General features: G+C 30.7%; 1 protein-coding gene across 5 annotated transcripts in view; it reads right to left on the minus strand.

The window, feature by feature from the left end:
• Positions 1 to 22,507, minus strand: part of LOC118190433 (dynamin-like) — a 92,478-nt gene extending 69,971 nt beyond the window's left edge. For 2 of the 5 annotated variants that reach the window (XM_085816682.1, XM_085816683.1), the window contains exons 1-4: positions 22,077 to 22,507; positions 20,609 to 20,682; positions 7,507 to 7,656; positions 2,550 to 2,753 (exon numbers count right to left, since the gene is read on the minus strand). In XM_085816682.1, coding sequence (XP_085672808.1) covers positions 2,550 to 2,753; positions 7,507 to 7,656; positions 20,609 to 20,682; positions 22,077 to 22,240 — 592 coding nt within the window. In that variant the 5' untranslated portion in view covers positions 22,241 to 22,507. The remainder of the gene's footprint in view (positions 1 to 2,549; positions 2,754 to 7,506; positions 7,657 to 20,608; positions 20,683 to 22,076) is intronic. The other 3 variants (XM_035361142.2, XM_035361139.2, XM_035361140.2) reach the window with 3 other exon arrangements.
• Positions 22,508 to 25,864: the final 3,357 nt, after the last annotated feature.

Here is a 25,864-nt window from a genome sequence, read left to right on the forward strand (position 1 = left end):
ATGATATTTTTGGTTTTATTACAGCAGTAGAAAGGGGAAAATTAACATTGCCATCAGAAGTTGCTTTATTAACATCTTCAACTATACATTTTTGGTTTAGTGAAATTCTTAACAATATTGAAGATGCATGCCTTATGTCAAGAAGACAAATGGGTATTTTATATAAGCTATTTTGCATACAGCTAGGTCAAATTCGCTTTAATTTAACAGATTCTTCCACATTTGGAATGACTTTACAAACTCGGTTACAAAATATCTGTTGGATAATGTGGAAAATATTATTAAATAACTATACAAAACACAAAAATGACAAAATATAAAATGTTCATATTTTTTTAAATTTACCAACTAATTTTAGTTAACAAAAACTCATAGTTTATTTTGTTTATGCATTCTTGTTTCTGTATATACTGTGTATAAAATGCATCACTTATGTATATGGTACAGCTGCAAGTTTTATGAATCTGTTTTTACACCTGCAATTTTGGGAAACCACTTTAAAAGGTAAAAGTGGTACCACATAAAACTGAGGCTGGCTAAAATAAAAGCCAGTCCTTTTTTAAAATGCAATAGTATTTCATTCTTTTATTTTTGCTTAAAAGATTTATTCATAGCATAATGTGTATGTAAGTTTACCTTTTTACTCAAATTTTATAGCATTTCAGCAATTTTTAAATCATTTCCCTGTTTTGACAAAATTTAGATGTCCAGTTTTTATTAGTGAATGAAGATAGATAAGTATAGATACATGCCTTCTGGAAATTTATGTAGCTAGTGTGATGGTAGAGGCATGGAGTTATACAAAATACTCTGCTCTTAATATTCATTATTAAATATTTATTTTACTACTAAGGAAACCTGAATAAAATTTACATCCATACATCTACTGATTTCCTCCCCCCCCCTTATGTGGATTTTGTATTATTTGGAGAATAAATTTGATTCAGATTACATAGATTCCATTTTCATTAAAACTAAAGAAATAAAGTTTACACTTGGTCATTCTCCATGATATTTTAGTTATATAAACAAATTACAAGTGTTTTAAAAATGATTAAGCAAATACATTTTTATTGCCTGCAAAAATATTTTATTATGAAAAATTTAACGTAAATCATATAACCTTCTCATGTTTATTAATCTTACTGACATTTATTTCAAGAAAAAATTATGATTTTCAGCAAACTTTGCAATTATAGTGAAGAGAAGAAAATCATTTATTTGGATCATAGGACTTTTCAAAACTGATTTCACTTCAATGCCATGAAAAATGCTGAAAATCCTTCTTAAGGACAGAAAAGACATCTGACATTTTACCAATCTGATAAGCTACTTGCTACACATGCATATTTTTTTTTCCTTCACTTAAAGCAAATTATCTGTCACTATAACTTTAGGAATATATCACTTCATTTTCTGACTTATTGAGAGAGAAATCAATATTTGTTCAGTAATCTTCCAATGTAATGAAGTAACATGCTCCATAAAATTTCAAGCAAATTAAATTTGTAACTTGTTTAAATGTATTTTCCTAATAAACTTAAATTTTAATTATGATTATACATATGTAGATATATATTTATATAATCATTTTCAGTATTATTTTACAATGATCCATCATACAGTATTATTAATGTCAATATAAACTATAACAGTATGAAAAATACACAAAAGCATATATGAACTAAATGAAATAACACTTTTCACATTTAAAAAAAAAAAAAAAAAAATCTTGTGACAGTTAATTTGGCTTATTAGTGGAACAGTTGGTGCTGGAAATGGATGATTATGAAGAAGAAAACTGCTGTTAAAGGCTGAGAGCAACTGAGGCAATCCAAGCTTTAATCTTGAATGTCATTATGAATGGCATCTTACAAACATGTGTAGAGTAGATTATGTGGTCACATGCATTTTGTCATCGTAGATGACCTCATAGCTTAAATGTATCAGAATGAATGCACAGTTCCTAAGCTGAACAATTCTCGGCTAGCATTAAGATCAGTTGATTTTAGGTTGACTAACACAAGATTAAGAGCTTCAGCTAGTACATTTATTGGAAATTTCTTTTGCTATTTGAATCCATTTTAGAGGAAAATAAATAATGAATAAACAGCCATTAAAAAAATTGCTTAACTAACTACATGAATATTGTTTGAATGCAAAAAAAAAAAAAAAAAAAAAAATAGGGAAAAGAAGCTTGTTTACAAAAATATCATTTTCAATTAATAATTAGGTTATAGTTTGAATATTATGGCTTTTGCACACTTACATAACTTCACATAAGTCATATATTATGCAAGCTCAGGGATCACTTGAATCACTGTACTTGAAATACACGTCAAACTTATAGCACAGGAAAAATAACACACCTCAAATCTACAGCTGATTTTAAACTTAGATTATTGTTCTATAACAGATAACTAAGAAAACAAGCATACACTTCGAATTTTTGTTTAGCAAAAGTTCATTTGTTTATTAGTCTGGATAATCCACTACAGTGATAAATATGCAGGGGGAAAACGGCATCAATGAAAAAATTTTTAGATTACCTTCCGGATCAACTTCTTTAGCAAGCTTAAGAGCATCTGAAGTTGCTAAATCTTGATTTGCAGCAGTTACTGCAAGTATCAAGCAAGTCTCTCTCTTTATGTATGTAAGAAGCATATCTTTAATTTGTTGTTCAATGTCTGGAGGTTGGTCGCCAACTGGAACTCGAGTCATTCCAGGTAAATCAATAAGGGTCAAATTCAAAACTGAAAGAACATGTTAATTTTATATCAGAATTTTTATTTTAAAACAGTTCAAAAAAATTATGAAAGATAATTACATGCAGTTCAACTAATTTTCCCTAGAAACAAAAATTTATCTATAGTGAACCATATTGACTTATCTATAATCAATAATAAAATTTCCTCCATTAATTTATTCAAGCTATGAAAGCACAAATTGAAATTTCATAAAAAAGTGCTTGTCTAGACCAACGGAAAAAATCTCAACTGTTATAATCATAAAAAATGTTTTTAATATCCTAAAAGTAATTTTCATTTAATAAATAGACTGGAATAGTTACCTATTCTGACCAGCTACATTGCTAAAGAAAAACTATTTAAATTCTGTTAAGATTTACTCTTGCTAGTAATGTCAAAATTTCAACTCCATCTATTCAGTGAACATACATTTGAGTACACAAGCACTTTGATTATTCCTCCTGTACTGAACCAGATTGACATGGGTTGCCACAAATAATTTACCCTTTTAAGTTGTTTAATAGTTACTTTTCACGAGGCTGTTAAAAATGAATTTCGTTACTGACAGGTAAAGAAAATCCTTCTACAGGAACTTTATGAATCAAATAATTTCTCAGTGCTTATAAAATAGGCAGAAGTTTTCTGCTATTTTGCAAAGATCAGAATCTCTTACTTAAGTTTGTGAATTAATTCATAATCTTTTCTCTATTGTTTTACTACTCATGTCACTGTTTTTGTCAGGTAACTGAATTTCCGCTATTTCTGTTACTTTTTGTTTCAATTTTTAATCTCCATTAAAACACTTTTAGTTCCAATATTCTTCATAAATGAAGGTGAAACTCTACTTCTTCCTAATAGTTACACTAAACTGTGATAACTGCTGAGCTTGCTAGATTACTTCCATCAGCTTTATATTACCTGTGAATATTATTTTTTAGTTTTTCACATTCTAAGCATCTAATTCTAGTTTCCGCATTATTAGACGAAATTTCTCATTTCTTCAACTACTTTAATTTTAGTTTTACTTACTTAGGTTCAATTTGCTGTACTTTGTAATACTCACAATTTCTTTTGTTCAATAACCATAAATTAATGTTTTCCTTAGGGATAATTACTATGGTTAAAAAGCCACAGCCTCTTTTGCACCATTTATTTTAAAATCATACTTCTCCAATGTTACATTGTCTTCAACAACTAAAAGTACACAGTACAAAACTCAGTCTTTCGCATTAAATACAGAATATTTTTTCCCTCCTTTCAGTTATAAATAAAGCAGTTAAGCATTTTCATAGTTGTCAAAACTGGCAAACTTAAAATATCAAATTTGTAATATGCAACTTTTAAATATCAATAAAGGCCTTTGTAGTTGTTGACCAAACATTTTTATTTATAAAATATTATCAAAATATATCTGATTTTCTTCAAATTTCCTTCCAAAATATAAATTATTTTAAATACTGATAAATCATATTGACTCAAACCACTAAATCTTTATAAAATGAAAAGATAAAAAAAAATAATCTGTAGAAAAGAAGATATTTTCAGGTATTTCATAATAAAATGTATCAGCAACATATGACAATTTTTTTATCTTCTAGCTTGTAGAGATTTTGATAAGCTATCCCCAGCAGGTATGCAGATACTGGGGTTAAAAGATAACTGGATTCCTTTACGTCATGCTATTTAAAATAACTTTATGGATTTTCTGTTTGATCAGACTGTTCATTACTATATATTTATTTTGATAGTCAGTAGTGAAAAATTTATATCAGTACTAATAGTGATTTGAGATAGATATCAATTTTTGCTCTAATACTAATATTTATTCAAATAGAAGAAAAGATATGTTGTCTTTAAACAGTTCAAAATAAAAACAGTGTAGAAATAAATGCTATATTTTATAAATCTTAGCATTTCACTTATCTAATTAATCAAGTAAAATTTTTTTTTGTTTGTTTGTTTTTGTTTTTTATAAACTAAAACTGAATCCCCTAAACTATCAATACTTTTTATTAAGCATGGCAAACATTTAACTTTTATCAAATCATAAAACTTTTCCAAACATCATAGGGTTCTCTTTCATTTTCACTATTTGAAAACTACCAGAAATTTTATTTATCAACTTTCAGGATACTATTTCAGAATTAGAAAAAAGCTGCCTTGCTTTAAATTGCTATGTAAGCACTTCAGAAAGCATTAAAAGATGCTTCATACTTTTGTTATCCATTTTGCCAAACATCCATTTGCAACATTTTAAATCAACATCCTCAAAAATTATAATATTTTGGCACTTGATATGCTGAAACCATTTTTAGAAAAGTCAGCACTGGGATGTTTAATAATTTTATAGAATGCAAAGCAACTTCAAAGTTATTAAAGGATTTATTTAAAGCTCTGATTTTTATTTAAGGAATGCAAGTAAACACCAATTTCAAAACCAAAAATGCTGCAATCAACATGAGATTGGGGAGGGGCAATAATAAAAAATTTATAAATGCATATTCTGGAATCTGCTCTTAGTATAACTAAATATTTCAGCTCAGTTCCCTCTTCTAATTAAAATCTCTCCACACAACAGAAAATCATTTTGAGGCATATAAAAAACACAATTTGCAATAACATTACAGGTCAACCAGACTCACTAACGAGACTTTTTTCCACTATATCACTAATGAAACTACTCTAAATCTTACAACTAGCTGCATTAACTGTGAGAAACCAGAGACATATTACTAATACTTACAATGAAAAAAATGAACAGATGTCATGGGGAATGTTTTAAGGTGAAAATTCCTAAAATATTATCAAAGGCTTTAGCAGAAGACACACTAATAAAAGAGTCCTTTGAAGAGCTCCCAAATTAGAGACATCTTACCTAACAAGCTTATATCCCTGAAATCAGATACTTTGAGATCTTCAGTACTTTCTTTGTGCTATCAAAGATTGAAATATATCTTCAAAAAGTAGATAATAAACATCTGAAGAGTGTTCTTGGATACGACATGAAAATGTTGACTGTCTGGAATACAATTAGAAGAAATTTTTTTCAACAGTTTGAAAGCCTGATTGAACTAGCAATGAGATTTAATGCTCTTGAATTGCTGAAGAAGAAGAGATTTAATAATTAGGAACAGGGATGGATTAACCAATTTTAGGGGCCTACACATTTTTTCCTGCCGGGCCATTTTAATAACTTTCTAACAAAATAATAAACGATAAGTATATAATAATAATTAACAAAAAATAGTCCGTTTTTCAAAAATCTAATACAGTTTCCATTTTTAGTATAATTATAAACATGCATTTGATTATGTATCAATACAATCAATAGAATTGGAACTTTTTGTTTGTATGTCATAAATTAAGAAAACATAATTTATTCAATTAAATGTCAAAACCATAGTTTTGAAAAAATGATTATGAAATTAATTCAAAACTCCTTTTTTTCTCGCTTTCAATTCTGCAAATTTACCAATCATTTCTTCATGATTACTACTGTCCAACATGTTTTGTTCGATGTATAGTACAGCTGAAAAGTTAATTTTGTTTGACTTAATGAGTTTCGTAAATAGTTTTTTGTGTGTGTTAACACTGAAAACACACCAAATGCATTCAATACAAGCAAATTAAAAAATATACGTAATATGATTTCCATATTTGGAAATGTTGATACAATTTTTGTAGTCTTTAAAAATTAGAGCATGTCAGATGGAAATGTTAAATTTTGGGTTTTACAAAATAATAGAAAGTGTAACAGTTCCTCCTCCAATTATTCACTGCCCCATTTTTTGAGTAATGTGGTATCTTCAGATTCAATTGATACATTGTCATTTGAGTTTGTATGAAATATTTTTAAAATCTCATTACTGTCTTTGAAACTTTTGCTACGTAGTTTCAGTTCAAAAGATATTCTGTCACATATTACGTAAAAGCAATTTCACTTAAAGGCTTCTTAACTCTGATTACATGAACTTTTGTCATTCTCATCATGATGAACTGTTTCAAAAAATTCTTTTATAAATTTCGGAATAAGTTTTTATTTCTGACGTGTTTAATGCCTCTAGGCTCCCAACAGATCTACACTGCAGTTATTTGGGTAAATGATGTCTGGAGGTCATTGTCAAATTGGCTATCTCAAATTTCTTATCTCAGTATCACAGCAAAATTGGCAGGCTTGTTCTGAAACATGCAATTTTATGGTCATTGTAGATGACATATTTCGACTGCGCCACTGATTTGCATACTGGGGATTTACTCAGCAATTTTCAAATTGTATACGGATTAGCTCGTTTTTAAATGAGTTACTTATATTTTTGGAAACCAGTGTAGATCATTATAACTAGTAGCTACTATACTAATTATTCGTGTAATTATTTCTTATGAAAGAAATTATTTTAAAATACATAAGCCCATTTTAAACATTATTTTGGGAGAGAGAAGAGAGAATTTTCTTTTTTTCACTTTGGCTCATTTAAAACTTACGTTGCATATGAAATTTTTCTGTTTTAACATTCCAGATCATAAAGACTCAAACTGATCCATATATCTCATGCTTTTCTGTTCCATACTGACTTCCACTAATTAAAAAATATTACTATGTAGCATTTAGACTGTAAACATTTAAAGATGACCTGCTGTAGATAATATGAAAATAATTTGTTAGCCTCACTTACTTTTCCAAGAGAATGTGGTGTATATTAAAATTAAGCTATACCAATCATAAAGAACATAAAAATAATTAAAAATATGGCTAACATACCATTTGGAGAATATACTCTTAAATTTATAGGCGCATTTGATATGCCCTTGTTAGATCCTGTCATTCTGTCCGTCTCATCTTCAATTTCTTTACGGATGGCATCGAAATCTGTGAATTTTTTGCCTCTTGCATGTAAGAACTCTCCATATTCTGTTATAAAAAAAATTCAGTCTTATGACAGATAAAGATTAAAAGAGATCAAATTCAATTTTATGAAAACTGAAAATAAGAATTGTAAAAAAATTTAATAGCAAGTTTTGGCATTTATAATTCAAAAAGATTAATAATCATTTTATTGTATGTTTCAGAAATTAAGAAATTTGGACAGAGTCAGTGGGAAATAATCCCTATATGAATAAATTATTAATAATACTGAAAAAATCATGACATATGATTAATATTTTAGAGGTTTTCAGATTTTTAACAAGTCTACAAAATTTTTTGAGTTCTGTGATATCCACAGAATTAATAAGATCTATAATAGACTACATGATGACTGACATGATGAAATGACTATGACTACATAATGCTAATAATAAAATTTAAAGGATTTCATATTCAAAGATTAGCATTTACCAACTTTATGTGCATGAAAATTAAATCAGTGCTACTTATCTTTAGATTACAGAATACATAGTAAATGAAAATAATTAGTTCTTTTCCATTATGACTCTTTTAAGTAATTTTTTTTAGTTTAGTCAGTAAAAATCTACATCTGTCCCCCAAAATTTTTTATTTGCATATCATTTTACTACATCTATTCAAAATTTTTGGAGATAAGAACTGTTTATTATCAATGTCAGTTCTTTTCCTATGACATTAGAACACCATATCACCACTTTTGTTTTACTTTTTAATATTATATACATCAAAATCTAAATGCTAATGATTCAGTCCAGCATGACAAATGAAGCAACTTTATCGCACTCTGAATTTCTACAACAGCTTTTTGTGAATTTTAGGGGATTTTTTGCAATTTTATGATGATATGGTTACATGGTTAATATGATAATATGATTCATGATAAATGGGCAATTCATTAAATTGTTCCACAAATATCACATGTATCATTTGAATTTCAAAAAGTTGTTATTTTATTAATTTCTATCTGAAGCATTTCATTTTTCTGCATATTTAAACAACACTAACTTTGCACAGAATTTTTGCAAAAAATATTCTGAAACACATCTGTTTCAAAATATAAATCAGAACTTTGAACATTAAATCATTATCCCTTTAGTTTTTTTTTTTTTTTTTTTTTTTTTTTTTTCCCCTTGTAATACTAGAAAAAGTCATTTTCCAAAGTTACACAAAAGTAACCTTCCATTTCCTTTCAAAAGTGATACATATTTCAATGCAAAATTATTTTTTTCTAAATTAAAAAATATACTACAGTACAAAGTCTGTGATCCGGACGTCCAAAGCACCACCAACCATTTTTGTTTTTAGGTTTTTGGGGGAAAGGGGGTATGCTTTATGCATACACGTTTGATCACCCCCATAGTAAAACATGTGGAGAGTCCCGATCTCTTAATCTCACTTCAGCACTAAATAAAATACCTCAATACTGAAGAAATAATCATCTTAGCATAAATTTGTGTGATCAATGATCAGCATATCTGCTTGGCATACAAAACCAACATATTGTACAAAGAAACATTGTTGATATAACTATTAATATTTTATATCCCTGACGCCCACCTGGCAAATTATTATTTATTATATTTTGCTTTCCTCAACGCATGTTTATCAACACATGACAATTTGAGTAATGATTCATACAGCGATATCTAATTTTTTTAATAGTAGTAACGGAATAATAAAGACTACAGAATTAATAAGGTAACTTTTTATGATGACATTACGCTTAGCGATGATAATAGATGTAAGTTAAAAGCACTAAGAAATGTTGACAAGGAAAAAATTTCTTTCAATAAGCTAAAAATATATTTTGTTATTGATACTCATACTCAAAAGATGTTTAATGCTATTTGAATTAAGAATAACTGATTTGTTATTCACATAAACCCAGAACCAGCAACACAGCTTGTACGTCTGCAAAAGGCAGCAGAATTTAGGGAAGACAATTTTTTTGGAATTTAGAGAAGCAACACACAACAAAATTACAGGATGACAAAATTTTTAGAATTTAGGGAAAGCACTGGAACCCAAACTTTAAGGCTAGCAAAGATTCAAAATTCAGGGAGGTGCTTGGTAGAAGAATTTAGGACCTGCAGAGACTGGATCAGGTGGTAAGACATCTAGCACCAGCCTTCAAAAAATCTTAAGTATATGTGGAAATTTATTTATTCAAGACTGAGATAAGTATGTGCAAGAAATACACTTAAGTATAATAAATAATTATCTAACACAAATGAGGCTTAATTATCTCAGTGCACTATAGAAGCAAAACAAAATTTAGTGGAACTTGTCTTTCATCACCAATCTCATGATACATTGCCAATAATGTACAGTGGATGCTATTAAGCTAGTCTAAAATTATACGTTACTGATTCCAAGGAATTTCAGAATACAGCAGATTGTGCTGTTCCTTAATTTTATGATTTGATCCAGCTTATTATTTTTTGCAAGCTGATATTACGTAGCATATTCGGAAACTAAGTACCGTTTCATTCTAGCGCCGTCGCAGCGCTTTGGTAGGCGTCCCGCGCATGCGCACTAGTCTTTCTTGTTCACTGACTTTCAATTGTCGCCATTTTGGTTGCTCTATGTTGTGTTTTCAGTTTGCTGTGCACATTCAAAATGTTTAAGACAATTAGTTCTCCCGCTGACTGTGAGATTTGTGCCGTGATTAAATTTTTGAACGCGAGGAATGTTAAACAGGCCAAAATTTATCGTCAAGTGACAGAAGTTTACGGTGAATACACGATACATGATGGAATGGTGAGAAAGTGGGTAAGAATGTTTAATGCAGGTCGAACAAATGTCCACGCCGAGGCTCGGAGTGGTCGGCCTTCTGTTGTCACCGATGATTTGGTAAGGAAAGTTAATGAAGCAATTCATGAGAACAGACGCTTCACAATGGCAAATCTTTCAGAGCCATTTCCACAAATTTCACGTACTGTTTTGTTCGAAATTGTGTCTGACCGCTTAAGTTATCGCAAACTGTGTTCCTGATGGGTTCCAAAAATGCTCACTGATGTTCACAAAACAAAGCAACTTGGTAGTGCCCTGACATTTCTCATGCAGTACAGTGATGAGGGAGAAAACTTTTTAAACCAAATTGTGACAGGACAGGTGATGAAACTTGGGTGTGTCATTTCACACCAGAATCGAAACAACAATCGATGGAGTGGAGACACACTCATTCTCCGAAAAAATAAAAGTTCAAAGTGACAATGTCATCACAAAAAATCATGTGCACTGTCTTCTGGGATAATCATGTGCACTGTCTTCTGGGATAGGAAAGGCGTTTTGCTTACTGAATTTCTTCCCAGAGGTGAAACCATTAATGCAGCATGATATTATGAGACTAACAAAACTAAGGCGTGTCATTCAAAACAAACGAAGAGGAATGCTCAGTAAAGGAATTGTGTTGCTCCATGACAATGCTTGGCCCCATACTGCTGGTGTCACTCAATCGTTAATTCGACAGTTTCATTGGGAGCAGTTCGATCACCCGCCGTACAGCCCGGACTTGGCGCCGTCCGGCTATCACTTGTTCCTGCACATGAAGCGCGAGCTTGGTGGCAAGCACTTTGGATCTGACGATGACAAGAAAAATGCTGTGGAGTCGTGGTTATCGAAACTGGCGGGAAGTTTCTTTGACGATGGTATACAAAAACTGGTCACCCGCTATGACAAGTGTTTGATCTGGCGGAAACTATGTTGAAAAATAGTTTAAGACATGTATTTTCATGTAAAAATAACATTGGATTCGAAAAAATTGTTTTACTATTTTTTTTTTTTTTTTTTTTTTTTTTTCAAAACGGTTCCGAATACGCCTCGTATTACAGCAGTTTTATAAAAATTAAAGTTTGAACTTTTATGCCAAAAAGAGTTCTATTTCTGGAGCTGCAACAGGATCTACAAAGCAAAAGCATATTTCGATGTCCACTAAACAAAAAGTGAAATTCTTGCATAAAATGGATAAAGGTATATCCGTCTCAAAATTATGTAAGCAGTATGGCAACGGAAAGTCAACAGTATATGATATAACAGAAAAAGGAACTTTTTGAATTTTTGGTGGATTCTGACTCCCCACTAGCAATGAAAAACAGAAAAATTATTTGTTATACTAAAAGCGACGCTCATGAGAAAACAATGATTGAATGGGTCACACAGCATCACAGCGAGGGCATGCCATTGACAGGTCCAATGTTAATGGCTTAAGCCAAAATATTGCATGAAGAAATGAACTTAAAAACTGAGTGCATATATTTGACAGATTGGTTAGCCAAATTTAAAAATCACTATGGCATAAGGCAATTAAAAATTTCAGGGGAAAAAGTTTCAGTAGAAACTGAAGATGCTGAACTATTTGCAGATGAACTCGTTAATAGTGAGAAGTTATCTTCAGAAGAAATTTACAACACTGATGAAACTGGTCTTTTCTGGAATATGTACTGCAATATACCTTGGCAACCTCTACAGAAAAGGCTCCAACTGGTGTCAAAGATTTCAAAGCGAGACTGACAATTTTAGCATGTGCAAATGTTGCAGAAATGCACCAGTGCAAACTTTTCATAATTGGAAAAAATACACAACCTCCAGCATTTAAAGGGATAATATTTTCTCCATCATCTATTGAGCAAATAAAAGAGCATGGATGACACAAGCATTAATGAATGACTGGTTTGAAAATGTTTTCATACCCGAGGCTCAGCAACATTTGAATTCAGTTATTTTACCTCATAATACAAAAATTGTCCTGACTGTAGATGACTGTTTGGCTCATACTTCACTTAAAATTTTAGTGAAAGATAATGTATCCATATTATTCTTTCTTCCAAACTGAACATTCATTATTCAGCCTATGGATATCGGAATAGTGCATGTGCTGAAATGCAAATATAAAGTAGCATTTTTTAAATTCGTGTTAAATTTCTTGAATAATGGCAAGCCTATTCAAGAGTTTTTGAAATACTTTACCATAAAATCTGCTGTGTGGAGCATTACAAGATCTTGGAAGGATGTGTATGCAGATACTTTAAAAAATGCTTGGCATAATTTATGTCCATATACCATATTTCAAGGTGAGGAAAATGAAAACGATAGCCATGAATTTGAAGGTTTTCAGATATCGCAAACCAAAGGCGAGATTTTCTAATTAATGGATTTTGTAAAGAAATGTTGAGAAGCGGTGATAAATGAAGATGATATAACAGAAGTTTTTCACTGCGATGGCAATGCCCCAATCATCAATCAATTAACGGATGACGATATCAGTAGTATCGTTCTAGATCCAGAAAATACCTCTACCGATAGTGAAGAAAGTGACAGGGAGGTTATTATTGCAAATGAAAAAATTTCAATTGACAAGTTAGTCAAATCGCTGGTAACCTTTTACATCTTGATACAGCAATTATTGGATTTGAACAATGGAACTTTGTAACTGAAGAAGAAATTGTCTGTCTATAGAATTAAAGAGAAAGTATCAACACAAAAAATGCAGCAATTTAAACAACTTACATTGAAAGAAATGTTTAATGAAATAAACAATTAAATATTAAGGTTTTTTTTTTTTTAATTGCGATATCTGAAAACCTTCAATTTTTTTTTTTTTTTTCTTTTTTTTTTTTTTTTTGTAAATTTTGATACCTTTTAGATCATAAATGTTTCACATTTTTAATTTTATAATTTCTACATGTCATCTTACTAGATTTAAATTGATGATGATCTAATATCTGGAATCAACGAAGTCCTGATGAGTCCAGATCTCGGACTTTATACTGTATTATATGAAAAGAATATGTGTATTTTCAAGATACATAGATTTAGTTAATTATTATTAGACACTTAACATATAAATGTATCCAGTGTTCACCCACTTTAATGAATAATGAACCGAATAATGTAACAGAGAACATTAATTCACCAAAAAAACCTAATTACAATACCTACAAATATAATTACACTGCAAACTGTTTTAGTTACACTCATACATTGATTTTGAACTCTCCCACCTTTTTGGCATGCCTTTGTGGTGTGGTGGTCTGCACGCTCAGCACGTAATTGAGAGGTCCGCGGTTTGATTCCCGGTGAAGGCGTTGCATATTTTTCAACTTGCCTGCTTTCAAAAAATCCTAATGTCAATATAGTGGCACCCAAACTAAAAAAGGTGTTGGATGATGATTCTCCTCACCCAAGATTTGGCGACTGCGTCCCCTAAAAACCCCCATCGCCCTTTAAAAGGGGGAGTATATAAGGTATTTCTCCCACCTTCTTGGCATGCCTTCGTGGTGTGGTGGTCTGCATGCTTAGCGCATAATTGAGAGGTCCGCGGTTTGATTCTCGGCAAAGGCGTTGCATATTTTTCATCTTGCCTGCTTCAAAAAATCCTAATGTCTCTACACTTGTACAAATAAAGGTTTCTGTTTGGTTTCTGTTTATTCAATTATAATGGCAAAGGACACGAAGACTATTTGCTTAAGGAGAATAATGCCTCTGTAGAGGACTTTCTATGGGAAACTGGCTTGTATCTAAGACACACATGGGAAGAACCTTAACCCTACCTATGTAGCCACACTGTCTACCAGGATCTGAACCTCAGTCCAATAAAATGTAAAAGAATGTCAAAAGTTATAGCACTATATTCATAAAAGTCTATGCTAAATTACATTACAAATTATACCATAATGTGAAAATTTTAAAATAACAATAATGGTGCTTATTTCTCAAAGAAATAACTTTGCTATTAAAATAAAATCCAACTACAATACTGACAATCATTTTTGAAAAAAAAAAAAGTTTAACCAAAAAATAATGCAGAATATTACTGGAACAAAAATCAGTCATTTCTAATTATTTTTTTAGAGTTTCTTTAGGCATAAATAGCTTTGATGAAACCAAGGAATCTCAAAACAATAGATACAAAACAAAAGTGGGGATGAAATCTTTTATCTCCAGAAGATGCTTTCCATTTACTGCTCATTAAAACCGTGCCTACTGTTAATTATAGATTAATAATAACAGTTATAGTTTAAAATAATGATTATAGTTTATATAATTAACATAAAAAAACATCATTTGATATTTTCATGAAATTTAACGGTATTTTATATCATCACTAATAGTATATTTTGTACCTATGCAAGTATTTTTATAATACATACTTTTGTTTAAGAAGATAATATGTATACATTTCTATCCTTAATTGCTAATAATAGTTCCTGTGAAATGTCAAAAAAAATTATTATCCAAAACACCTTCATCCTACTTGATAAATGAGTCTAACTAGAAATTTAACTTAAAGTGCCATCACATGGTTGTTTTCTACTCTTGAGGAAGGCGATTGCCTTGAAAAGTTTTATTGTTATTCCTAAACTAAATATTTTATAAAAAATCATGAAAAATATTAAATATAAATACAATTGAACTTTAAAATCTGAAAAAAAAATCATATATTTCTGTTCATTTAAAACTTATATTACCCTATAAAAAAACATACACTAGACAATTTTAAAATGTCAAAATTAAATCTTAAAAATGATTAAAACAATATTTTACTTAACATTCATTTAAATAAGTAATAAGGTACTGCAGTTGTCTTATAGGAATGTTAACTCTCTTTCAGTAGCACATTTCAATAATTTTCATAAATGTTCGAGTTCAGTTATAATTATCAGATGCTACTGTACTTCACACAGCTCTTCAGTCTTAACAACCATAAAAAAAAAAAAAAAAGTCTACACTCTCATAAGTGGTAATTAACCTTGAAAATTAACAATCTTACCAAAATCTTCATTTCTAATTCTTTATAAAGCTTTAAAACATACAGTTTGCACACAAATTTATTCATTCATGAATTCTGAAACAAAGCATAACACAGTGGAACCTCGAAATGAGAGCACCTCTACATATGAGAAATTCAAGATCTTTGAATTTCAGAGGAAAGTATGAGGAAAAAATTTGTCTCTAAATAAGAGCACTGACTTGAGTAATGAGCCAGGCTGTTGGTGTGTGGCGCATTTCCCAATCACTCAATGTTCTTTGATCAATGTATTTGTACACTTGTGATTTAATTGTTTTTTATATTTAACATGAAAATAATTATTTTACAATGCCTCCAACGAAGACTGTTGCCTCAGTTGCCTCATATAGTGCTGCAAAGATAAAGAAGGAAGCCATGGCTGTTGAAATTAAGAAAGAAATCATAGATAAACATATGCATAGTGTAAAACATATGCGTAGTATAAGAGTAATGGAATTGGCAAAGACTTATGGCCGCTCGATATCGACGATCTACACTATTCTGAAGAGTAAGGAAGAAATTAAGAAATTTGATGTGGCCAAAGGTGTTACCGTTATTTCCAAGCATTGTCCAAAACTCCTAGAACATATTGAAAAGCTGTTGTTGGTGCGATTAACAAAAAGCAGTTAAAAGGCTATTCGGTTGCGGAAGCTATCATTTGCGCTACGGCTAAAAATCTGTACTTGGATCTTCTCCGAAAAACACCAGGTATATTTACTGAAGTTGAAATAGAAATGAAATTTTTCGGGGTGCGGAATGGATTAACTGGATTTCCATTATTGGTACTTCTCCATTTTGCCGGTGCAGGCAATTAAAGTCGCCAATAATGGTACAACCGATGCCAAACAGAATTAGTTCAATTTTATGCCCTAAGGCCATTCATTCGCAGGCAGTAATTAAGTCAATTAGGATGAAATCACACCACTCACCCGATGGCGAAAATATAGAAAAAGGCAAAGTCAAGGGTTAAATTTCTCAATTCTAATGAGAATGCACTAGCAAATGCACTGCGGTTTTACATAATTTCTGAGTAAGCTATTCGAAAGAATTTAAATAATTCTTGCATTTAAACTTGCATTCCAAATTAAAATTTAACTTAAAATTAATGTAGATAATTACGGACAGAATATATTTATTTATCCAAGGAATTTATAAAAATTCAGTATAAAATAAATCTTTCTATTTAAGAAAGCTATTTTTAGATAACGCTATTAAGGGTAGTTCAAAAACTTAAAAAAAAAAAAAAAAAAAAAAAAAAGAAATGCATCAACATTTATACTTTATGAGATGCAAGCAAAAAGAAGATAATAATTTAATATAAAATCATATTTATAATCAAATTTTTGGTCAGTTCATGCTATATTTGTTACTGACCAAACTTAATGAACCTGGGGTCACATTATCACCCGATGTAACAAACTCAGCAAGTATTACATATGATCAACCAAGTTTCATGAAAATACATCTTAACTTAAGCAATGCTTTATATGTTTCCTTTCTTTAAATTCATTTGCTAGCTTTACTTTGTAGCATTTTAATTTTACAGAACTTCTATTTTTGACTGTCATCTGATAGTAGTAACTGCTGACTTACCCAAGATATGCAAAAGCCTAACTAATGAATGCTTAAGTTTTGTATTCATTTTATTGCTTGACTTTTTCCCAGATCTCCGAAGTTTGAAATAAAAATAGATATACAAGATGTTTATAAATGAATAGTGACCTTTTAAAAAAAATAAATAGATGTATTATTTTATACAGCAATCTTACAGCATAAGCAGTAGCAACTGCCCAAGATTTTTATGCATTAATCACAATCTTTCACACATTAATCACAATCCTTGGTACACATATCTAAATGGTAATCAAATTCTTCCCATACTCGGTGTAACACATCCGCAAGTTTTTTATCTGACTACAAATTTCCTCAACGGACACAGGCGATGGCAGTCAGAAACTCTCTCTTTAACAAACCTCCAAAGAAAGAAATGGCATAGTGTTAAATTTGGCACACGCGATGGCCAGGGGAAAAGGTTATTCTCTGCTGTTGCAACATGTCCAATCCAGCATTGGTGAAGAACCCGATTAAGAAGCTCTTGTACATTCCTGTGAAAATGGAGCGAAGCACCATCCAGTTGCAAAACATAATCATCATAACTGGTATTCACCTAGGGAAACAACCAGGTTTCCGACATGTCTACAAATGAGTCACCAATCACAAAAAAAATTCAGAGGCACAACAGCCCTAGTGGGCCACGGCCTGCAGTGTCACAAATTCTGCTTTCTTGACCTTGGGCCCCGGAATGCATCAGCCTATGCTCTGGGCAAGTGGTCAGCTTGTTGCAGGATCCCTGGTGTTTAGTCCTGAAGTGAACTTGTTACTCATTTTATTGACCCACTCAAGGGATGAAAGGCTGAGTCAACCTTGCCCAGCCTGGGAATCAAATCTAGAACCTGCGGTGCAGCTGCATGACTAGCTAGCCACTTTGCCACCGGGCAGACAATCAGTTTCTTGTTGAAGAAAAATGGGCTATGCACTTTCTTGTGGGACATCACACAGAAAACATGCATCAAACTCATGCTGTACTGAAACCACAGATCTGGATACTTTGAAAAGGACCACACAGAAAGCCTTTTCCTGTAGCGGCACCATCTTGGAAATTGATGCTGTGGAGTAAGCATGACAAGCAAACAGCAGATAGCACATGAGAAACTTGGATAGTCGACATTGCTTACTGTGTAGGTTTTAGACAAGTAAGAAAATACATTGATTTATTATTAATTTTTAAAACTGCACCATTCATTTATAAACATCCTGTATATCTTAAAAGATGAAAATTACATATATACCTAGATAATGAAGATTTTTTTAAATTATTAATACTGTTTTAGCATGAAAAAAGTCATCTCAGAACTTCCTTATTTTTACACCCCTCCCCATTTTGTAAAAGACACGAAGATTAGCGATGAATTGCTACCACACACCATTTTAAAAGGCCAGCACTCTTAATAATGATCATGTAGAGTTTGTCTGCAACAAGTAAAACTCTGAGTAAATCTCATGTTACAGAATTTTCTTTCTTCATACAAATGTTAACAATTCACGATCACAAAATTATCTCCACCAGAAAAGCTCCGAGTATTCAACATGTTAGCGTACTTTCTACTTTAAAAAAAAAATGTTAGTAGACTTTAAGGTACCCCTTGTATTATGGCGAAGTTGTTGTTTCATTTATGGTAGCCTGAGTAGTTGAATGTTATGGAAACCCTATTGTGACGTAATCAGATGCACAATTCTGGGAAATTTTGAATCATGGGATGTTTTGTAAGCGTTTTTGTGGTGTGCGTTAAAACCGTTTAGATGGATTTGAATGGGTTTGTAGGAAGAAAGGTTCAGATGGTCACTATGTGAAGCGTTCGATCAGAAAGAGTACCTGGTTTGAAAAAAAGTCGTTTGAGTATGATATTTTGATTTATACGTGGCTCTGGGTGTACGAAGCGAACTCAAAAATCATAGTAAGTGAATATTTGCTGGTATATATTGAATATTTGCTGGTATATATATGGTAGTGCTTAAATGTATAACATGTTTTTCCTTTTTTATGTTATTTTATTGCTTGGTTTAAAATGTATTTTATTGAGATTATGTATTTTTTGTTTGCCTGTATTGTAGACTTTGGTGCTCCTTTGACTTTTTAAGTAAAAATATATCGATGTGTTCATGGACAAAGTAAAGGGAGTGCGCAATGCAAGTTTGTGCAATTCTCGGATTTTTTTTTTTTTTTTTTTAATGTGAAAATAGGTCGACATGTACATGGATAAAGTCAGAGTGCGCAGTGCCATTTTTATGCAATTCGGGGGGGGGGGTTAAGTGAAAATAAGTGGATGTGTACATGGATACTGAGTTTGTGCAACTGTTTGTTTTGTTATTTTCGCTTTGTGTAGCGGGGATTTTTGACGCAAAAAATCGCCGCTTCACAAGCCAAAATAATGAGTCAAAGAATTGCACAAAATCGGTATCCATGTACCGCCAAAAATCGCCAAGTTTCGCCAAGGAGAACCCTAAACTATACTTTTACCGATGATGTTATATCTTTTTTCCAAGAAAGAAACACTTTCTTGCATTTGAATAATGCAAATATGCCAATTAAATAAAATGACATATCAATAAAAGTATTTGAAGATGCTATGTGAAATGCTCAAAGGCAGAGAGAAGTACGGAATTTAACATTGATGGGTTTCCCTCCAAACTGGTCAGTTGCTATTCTTGTGGAGTTAAAAAATTAATTAATTAAATTTTAAAAAAATGCTTCAATGGGTTTAGAATATGTTTGCAATAGCACAGAAATTTATTTACTGTTGGACAGAAGAAATGACATCTATTAAGAGCTGGATAAAGCAACTCGGCTTTTACGAAAATATGACTACTGATTTGAAGAGTTTATGAGAGAGGTATATTCTCTACATCTAATCCAACAACCAAACAAGTAAATATGTGGCTCTGAAAAAATTACTGACATAAATGAAAATCTATTCATACAGGAAGAAAACAAAGTCAGCAAGATTCTTCCATAATACTGGATATTTGACCAGTTATGGCAAGAAACTGGTGAATTCTTTCCCGCTCACATTCTAAATAGAGAGATAATGACATCCATGGCAAAAATCACTGATCATGTTAAAGAGGAATTGACAATTTATTCAGATAGTTGGTGAACATACAAAGTAGAGAAGCTGTAAAACAAGTTAAGTGATATTTTATCATGAACCATAAATTTAGTTTAGTTGATCTAACAACAGGTACTCACATACAGTGGTACTTTGCCAAGCAGCAGAATAAAAATCAATGAGGCACAGTTTGTCACTATTGCAAGTCTTACCTTGTGCAATTCATGAGGTGACAGTAGCTGGGACTCAAAAATGCTACTGATGCCATATTAAAAGCAACTATAGAAATAGCAGCTACAAACTGTACATGAGAAGTAAATTTGAAGCAATAATCCTGGCACAAACCTGACATTTAAAAATTGACAGTTGTAATAATAAAGAAGTACTGTCACTTCTTTATACTTGTTAAGCACTTAGTAAGACAAAATACACATTTATAAAAATTTTAAATACTATTGGCACTACTGGCCATAAATCAGCAATAAAAATTAACATCAATTACCTTGGTTGGAGAAAATTAACTGTAAAACAAGAGGACGTCTTGTTACAATACCAGAGCCCCTTGGCAAAAAATCTCTGGAGAAAAAAAAATGAACATTAAAAATAAATTCATTGACATATTAAAACATAATATGCAGTTTATAATATAAAACATATTTATAGAACTTATTTACTTAAAAAGGCAACCATATGCAATGGAAAATCCAATAAATGGATTTAAGGCAAATTTTAAATAGAAACATTCACCTAAATACAAGGCCAAGTCTAACAAACTACAGAAACATACAATAATTAATCATTTTCATTTCAAAATTTTTCCATATTTACATGACTTAAGCATAAACAATAAAAGTATTAAAAATGTAAATTAAACTCCAACTTTCTAATGTAATAAATATGACAGTTGTAAGGATTTTGTACAAATTGCCAATATATTTTTAAATATTACTTGAAATTACTTAAATTCCTTGCATGTTGTTTTGATCAAATAAGCATTACTTCACAATGCCTATATAAAACAGCAATGTGATTTTCCTTAAAATTCAAAGTAATACTTCAGCAAATTATTCATTCCATTAAAAAATTATGCTGTGTTAATTTATCACTAAAAATAAATTACAAACTTTGATCATACAACATTTTCTAATTTATTTTTTTTTAATTATAACAAACATTTCATTCATCTTATTTATTCACTACCAATAATTTAGTTTATTAGCAATTTACAATAATTTTCAGATATTTTCAATCAGATATATACAGAAGATAAAAAATATAAAAAAAGAAGGCAAAATGCTGTATAAAATTAGATTTTTATCATTACTGGATGTACTTTTGCTTTGCTTCTTAAAAACATCTAACAGATACAACAGAAAAATAAGCACATTAATAAATAGCTAAACTATAACTTCCATACAAGACAAAAGCAAACAGTGATGAATGCTAACGTACAATCGTCAGTTTTCGGCTGAAATGAATACATTATATACATACAAACTTAGGAAGATTATAAAACATGAAAAATCAATCCTATGTAAACAAAGCAATGCGTTTTGCTTGAAATCACTACATATTATTCACAAAAAACACGATAAATTGCAGAATATATTACTCAAACCGTAATAATATCTTTTTATTTTTCAATCTTTTCATAAAATGTAAGCAATTTTTCACGCGCTCATAAATAGAACTGCAAGCTAATAATGCAAAATTTTTATTCTACCTTAAAAAATAACACCTGATGCAAAACAATAAGTAAAGAAGCTAATTTCAGTTAATAAATTTATTTCTTACTACAGTAACTTGTAAAGAAGAGCGGTTCATGTATGTTAACAAGAGGTATGAACTACGGTATTAAATGAAATCGAAGCAGTGATATAGCCAATACAAATTAAAATTTCACTCGAATTTCAGATTTATAATTCATATATATATACTCTATTTCGTACTTTTTAAATCATAATACTTACTTCCCCACAAAATTCTCCAAAACACTACTTTTTCCAGCACTCTGCCCTCCTATTACTGCTATCTGAGGCAAATCGAGTGATAAATTAACTCCAAGCTTTGTAAAAGCATCTTGTAATCTATTTACAATGGGAATCAAGTTTTCCATTCCAATGTTCCCAGTCATTTTTGCACAATTTCAAGCAATTTCCATTACAGATACACAAGCAAACAATTATGCGTGCTGCCCACTAACGCATCACTGCCGTTAGAAGGAGGCGGAGAAAGATCAATGGTCACTTGGTGGTTGGTACATGTTCTTAATCCGCATGCGCAAAGGAAAAAAAAAAATCTTCAATAAATCCTATTGCAGTATAGCGTTATTTTAAAACTATAAATGATTGAAAATATAGACAATTGCTTCTCATCAGGCATTTTACATAAACAGCAGGTATGTAGCAAAAATGTAACAATTCGCTTCAGCTGCAGATAGTGAGACAACACTTGAATTTAAACGGTTCTTGACAATTAAAGAGCAGGTGGTATGAAAGCAGACATTTTCCGTGTTTCATACATTTACACAATTCGTGAATAAAAAATTCTTTAAATCATTATTCAGATTAAAATCTTTATTTGAATACATGTTTGCGATAAAATATTATCATTGCATTTTAATAAAGCGATTTTGTCAAATATTTTATGGGTGAATGATGCATAAAAGTGAAATGGTCAAACTTCAAATTAGTAAGAACCGCACGTCAGAATTCAAGAAAACTGAAAATACCGCAAGTATAGAATGATTGTAATTAAAATTCCAATTTCTTAAACTCTGAAAAATAAGAACTACTTAGAATGATCAGAAATTTGACCTGAATACACGTGAAGCAATGTTTGGCTAACGGGATATAGTTGTTAAACTATAGAACTTGATAAAAAAAATGGAGGCTAGGTCGCATTTGAAACTAATTAACTCGCACCGCATATTAAGCTCCCGTTATTACTCTGCGTCTGGAAGCCAGTGGCGTAAATAAAGGTATGCAACGAACGCAATCGCATAGGGGCCCGAAGGCTTAGGAGGCCCTTAAATGTCCTGCTGAACTACATTTACATGTTTAAACTTAAAATACGGATTCCGTTGCATGTATATAGAAGCTTTAATTCATTTTCCTTTGATGAGTTCGGAATCAGCATTTCAATAAAAGAAGATTAATTATTATTTTTATTTTTTTTCCCTTTTGCTTTTCATTTTTACATTCATTGCACTACTATAAATTCTTATTTTAATTTTGATATGTTTGGATTTTGTGTTAAGCCCCTTTTACACGATTGTTAATATAGTTGAGGAATAGCCTTGATTTGACTCCAATTTACTTTTAACTTTAGAATCTTTAAGTATATGTAGATAATAGAATTCGTTTTCTTTTGAGTTTTTAAGGGCACACTACCTATATGGTCACAGCCAACTCTATAATGGCCTTGAAGCGCAAAAATCACGTGATCCAGATGGTCGATGTGTTTTTGTGGTAGTATGTGATTACGAATCCGTGGTCGTCCAATTTTTTGGATATATATTATGCCAATAGTGTTATGTAAGTGGATTATTTTGCTATTCTAAGTGATTGTAAATAACTTAAGCTTTATGCAATGGTAAATAATAGTTTTATCTATATTTTGGTTTATATCATTTTAATTTTTAGATTTGTTTGGGAAAATTTGTAGCTCTTCTCAAGCCTATCCAAGTGTTTCGTTTTAGCATCCAATTTTGCAAATCCAATTACGACAAAAGCGAGAATGTCACTACTTACTATTTACCTAAATCACCTAAAAGAAGAGCTGAATGGTTAAGGAAAATTCCGCGAGATTTAAGTAAATTAAAAAACCCGTAATTTGTATAAAGCATTTTTATGAATCACTGATAATTATTAGGAAGTGAGAAGAAGCTTCGTTTTAAATGCGATATTATAATTTCATCATCAAACTTGTCAAATAATGTTAAATAATTATACAAAATAATAAAATGACAAAATTAATATAAAATGTTCATATAAAAAAGTTAAAAATTTTACAAATTAATTTCAGTTAATAAGTCACAACTGTTTATTTTTATGTATGTTTCTGCATAAATTATGTAAGGTGTAGGATGCGTGTATATGGTACAGCTTCAAATTTTATGAATCTATTCTTGATAATGGAATAGGCCTGTAATTTGGGGAGCACCACTTAAAAAAAAACGAGCCTAATCACTTACCTCTTAGGTGAGCCTAATCACTTACCTTTAGGAAAAAGTGATACAACATGAAATTGGAGCTGGCACAAATAGAAGGATGTCCTTTTTTATGAATGTAATTAGCATTTAATTTTTCGAAATTTTCTTGAAAGATTTATTTATAGCATAATATGCATGTACGTTTATACACAAATTTTCTAGCATTCTAGAAATTTTTAATTCATTTCCGTGTTTTATTAGTGAATGAAGTGATGAGAGATGACTATGGATCTAAAAATTTATATAGCTGATGCGATGGTAGCAGCATGAAGTTTTACAAAATATTCTACCCTTAATATTTATTTTAGTATTAAGAAAATCTAAATAAAATTTACATCCATAAATCTATTGAATTTTTCCCTTTTTGTGGATTTTATATTATTTTGGGAACAAATTTGATTTAGACTAGATAAATGGATTCCATTTTTATTAAAATTGCAGAAATAAAGTTAATATGTGGTGATTCTCAATGATATTTTTAGTAAGATAAACATAATTGTTTTAAAAATTATTGAAGATATGCATTTTACTACCTGTGAAAATATTACACTATGAAAAATTTAATGCAAATCATGCGATTTACTCACGTTTATTAATTTTACTTATATTTATTTTAAGATAAACCTATTTTTGACAAGTTAAACTTCGCGATTATAGTGAAGAGAAAAAGATCGACTATTTTGATCACTTGACCTTCCGAAACTGATTTCGCTTCAAGGCCATGATAGAGTCGGCCATGCTATATGGTGCAGTGACGCAATTCTCTGCATGACGCAGATAGGAGGGCCTTGGAAGCACCTGAAACAGCTAAATTCAAGTTTTTACAAAAGTTAATATTCCAGCATTCGACTATGAAATACTTCATAACCTACCCCAGTTTAGGGATAGCAGTGAGCGGGAAATAAGAAAGGTCCCTTTGTATTCCTTAGACTCAAACCTGAAAATTATTAAAGGCGGCCCCCTAAAGGAAAGGTTTCTCCTTTTGCAAATCAAAACAAAAAGCGGTGGAAGTAGAAATTAATTGTAACTATTTATTATAAAGTACTTATTTTTATACGTATTAATTTGTTACTGTATAATTCGCATTATGATCGAATAACCAGTTGACATATTTTCTAAGTAATTAAGAACAAATAAAATGCAGCATTTTTAACTTAAACAGATAAAATGCAAGTTATGAATTCTTTAAGGTAACCGACCTCGTTCGAAGGGCGTTTTTCAAAATGTTTGTTATATTTTTGAATTTAAGATATTTTTTTTTTAATGAATCGTACTCAAACTTAAATGTAATCACTGCAGAAGCGATAAAAAAAATATTATTTTGTGAAATGTACGCAAAAAACTGAAAATTTTATATCAAAATTAATAAAAATATCAACCGTCACTGACAGGAAAATATTGTTGATAAAAATCTATTTTCTGCTTTATTTTATACATACTACTTAGAAACATGTATTGAACCAGAATAATTTGAAAATATTGATTCACTAGCCAAATATGTCAGTAAACGCTAATTTTTTTAAAAAAATACACATGCTATTGAAG

This window comes from Stegodyphus dumicola, chromosome 5, assembly GCF_044657685.1.
Source record: "Stegodyphus dumicola isolate Sdum_Otavi_A_Nest chromosome 5, ASM4465768v1".
Classification (NCBI taxonomy): Eukaryota; Metazoa; Arthropoda; class Arachnida; order Araneae; family Eresidae; genus Stegodyphus; species Stegodyphus dumicola.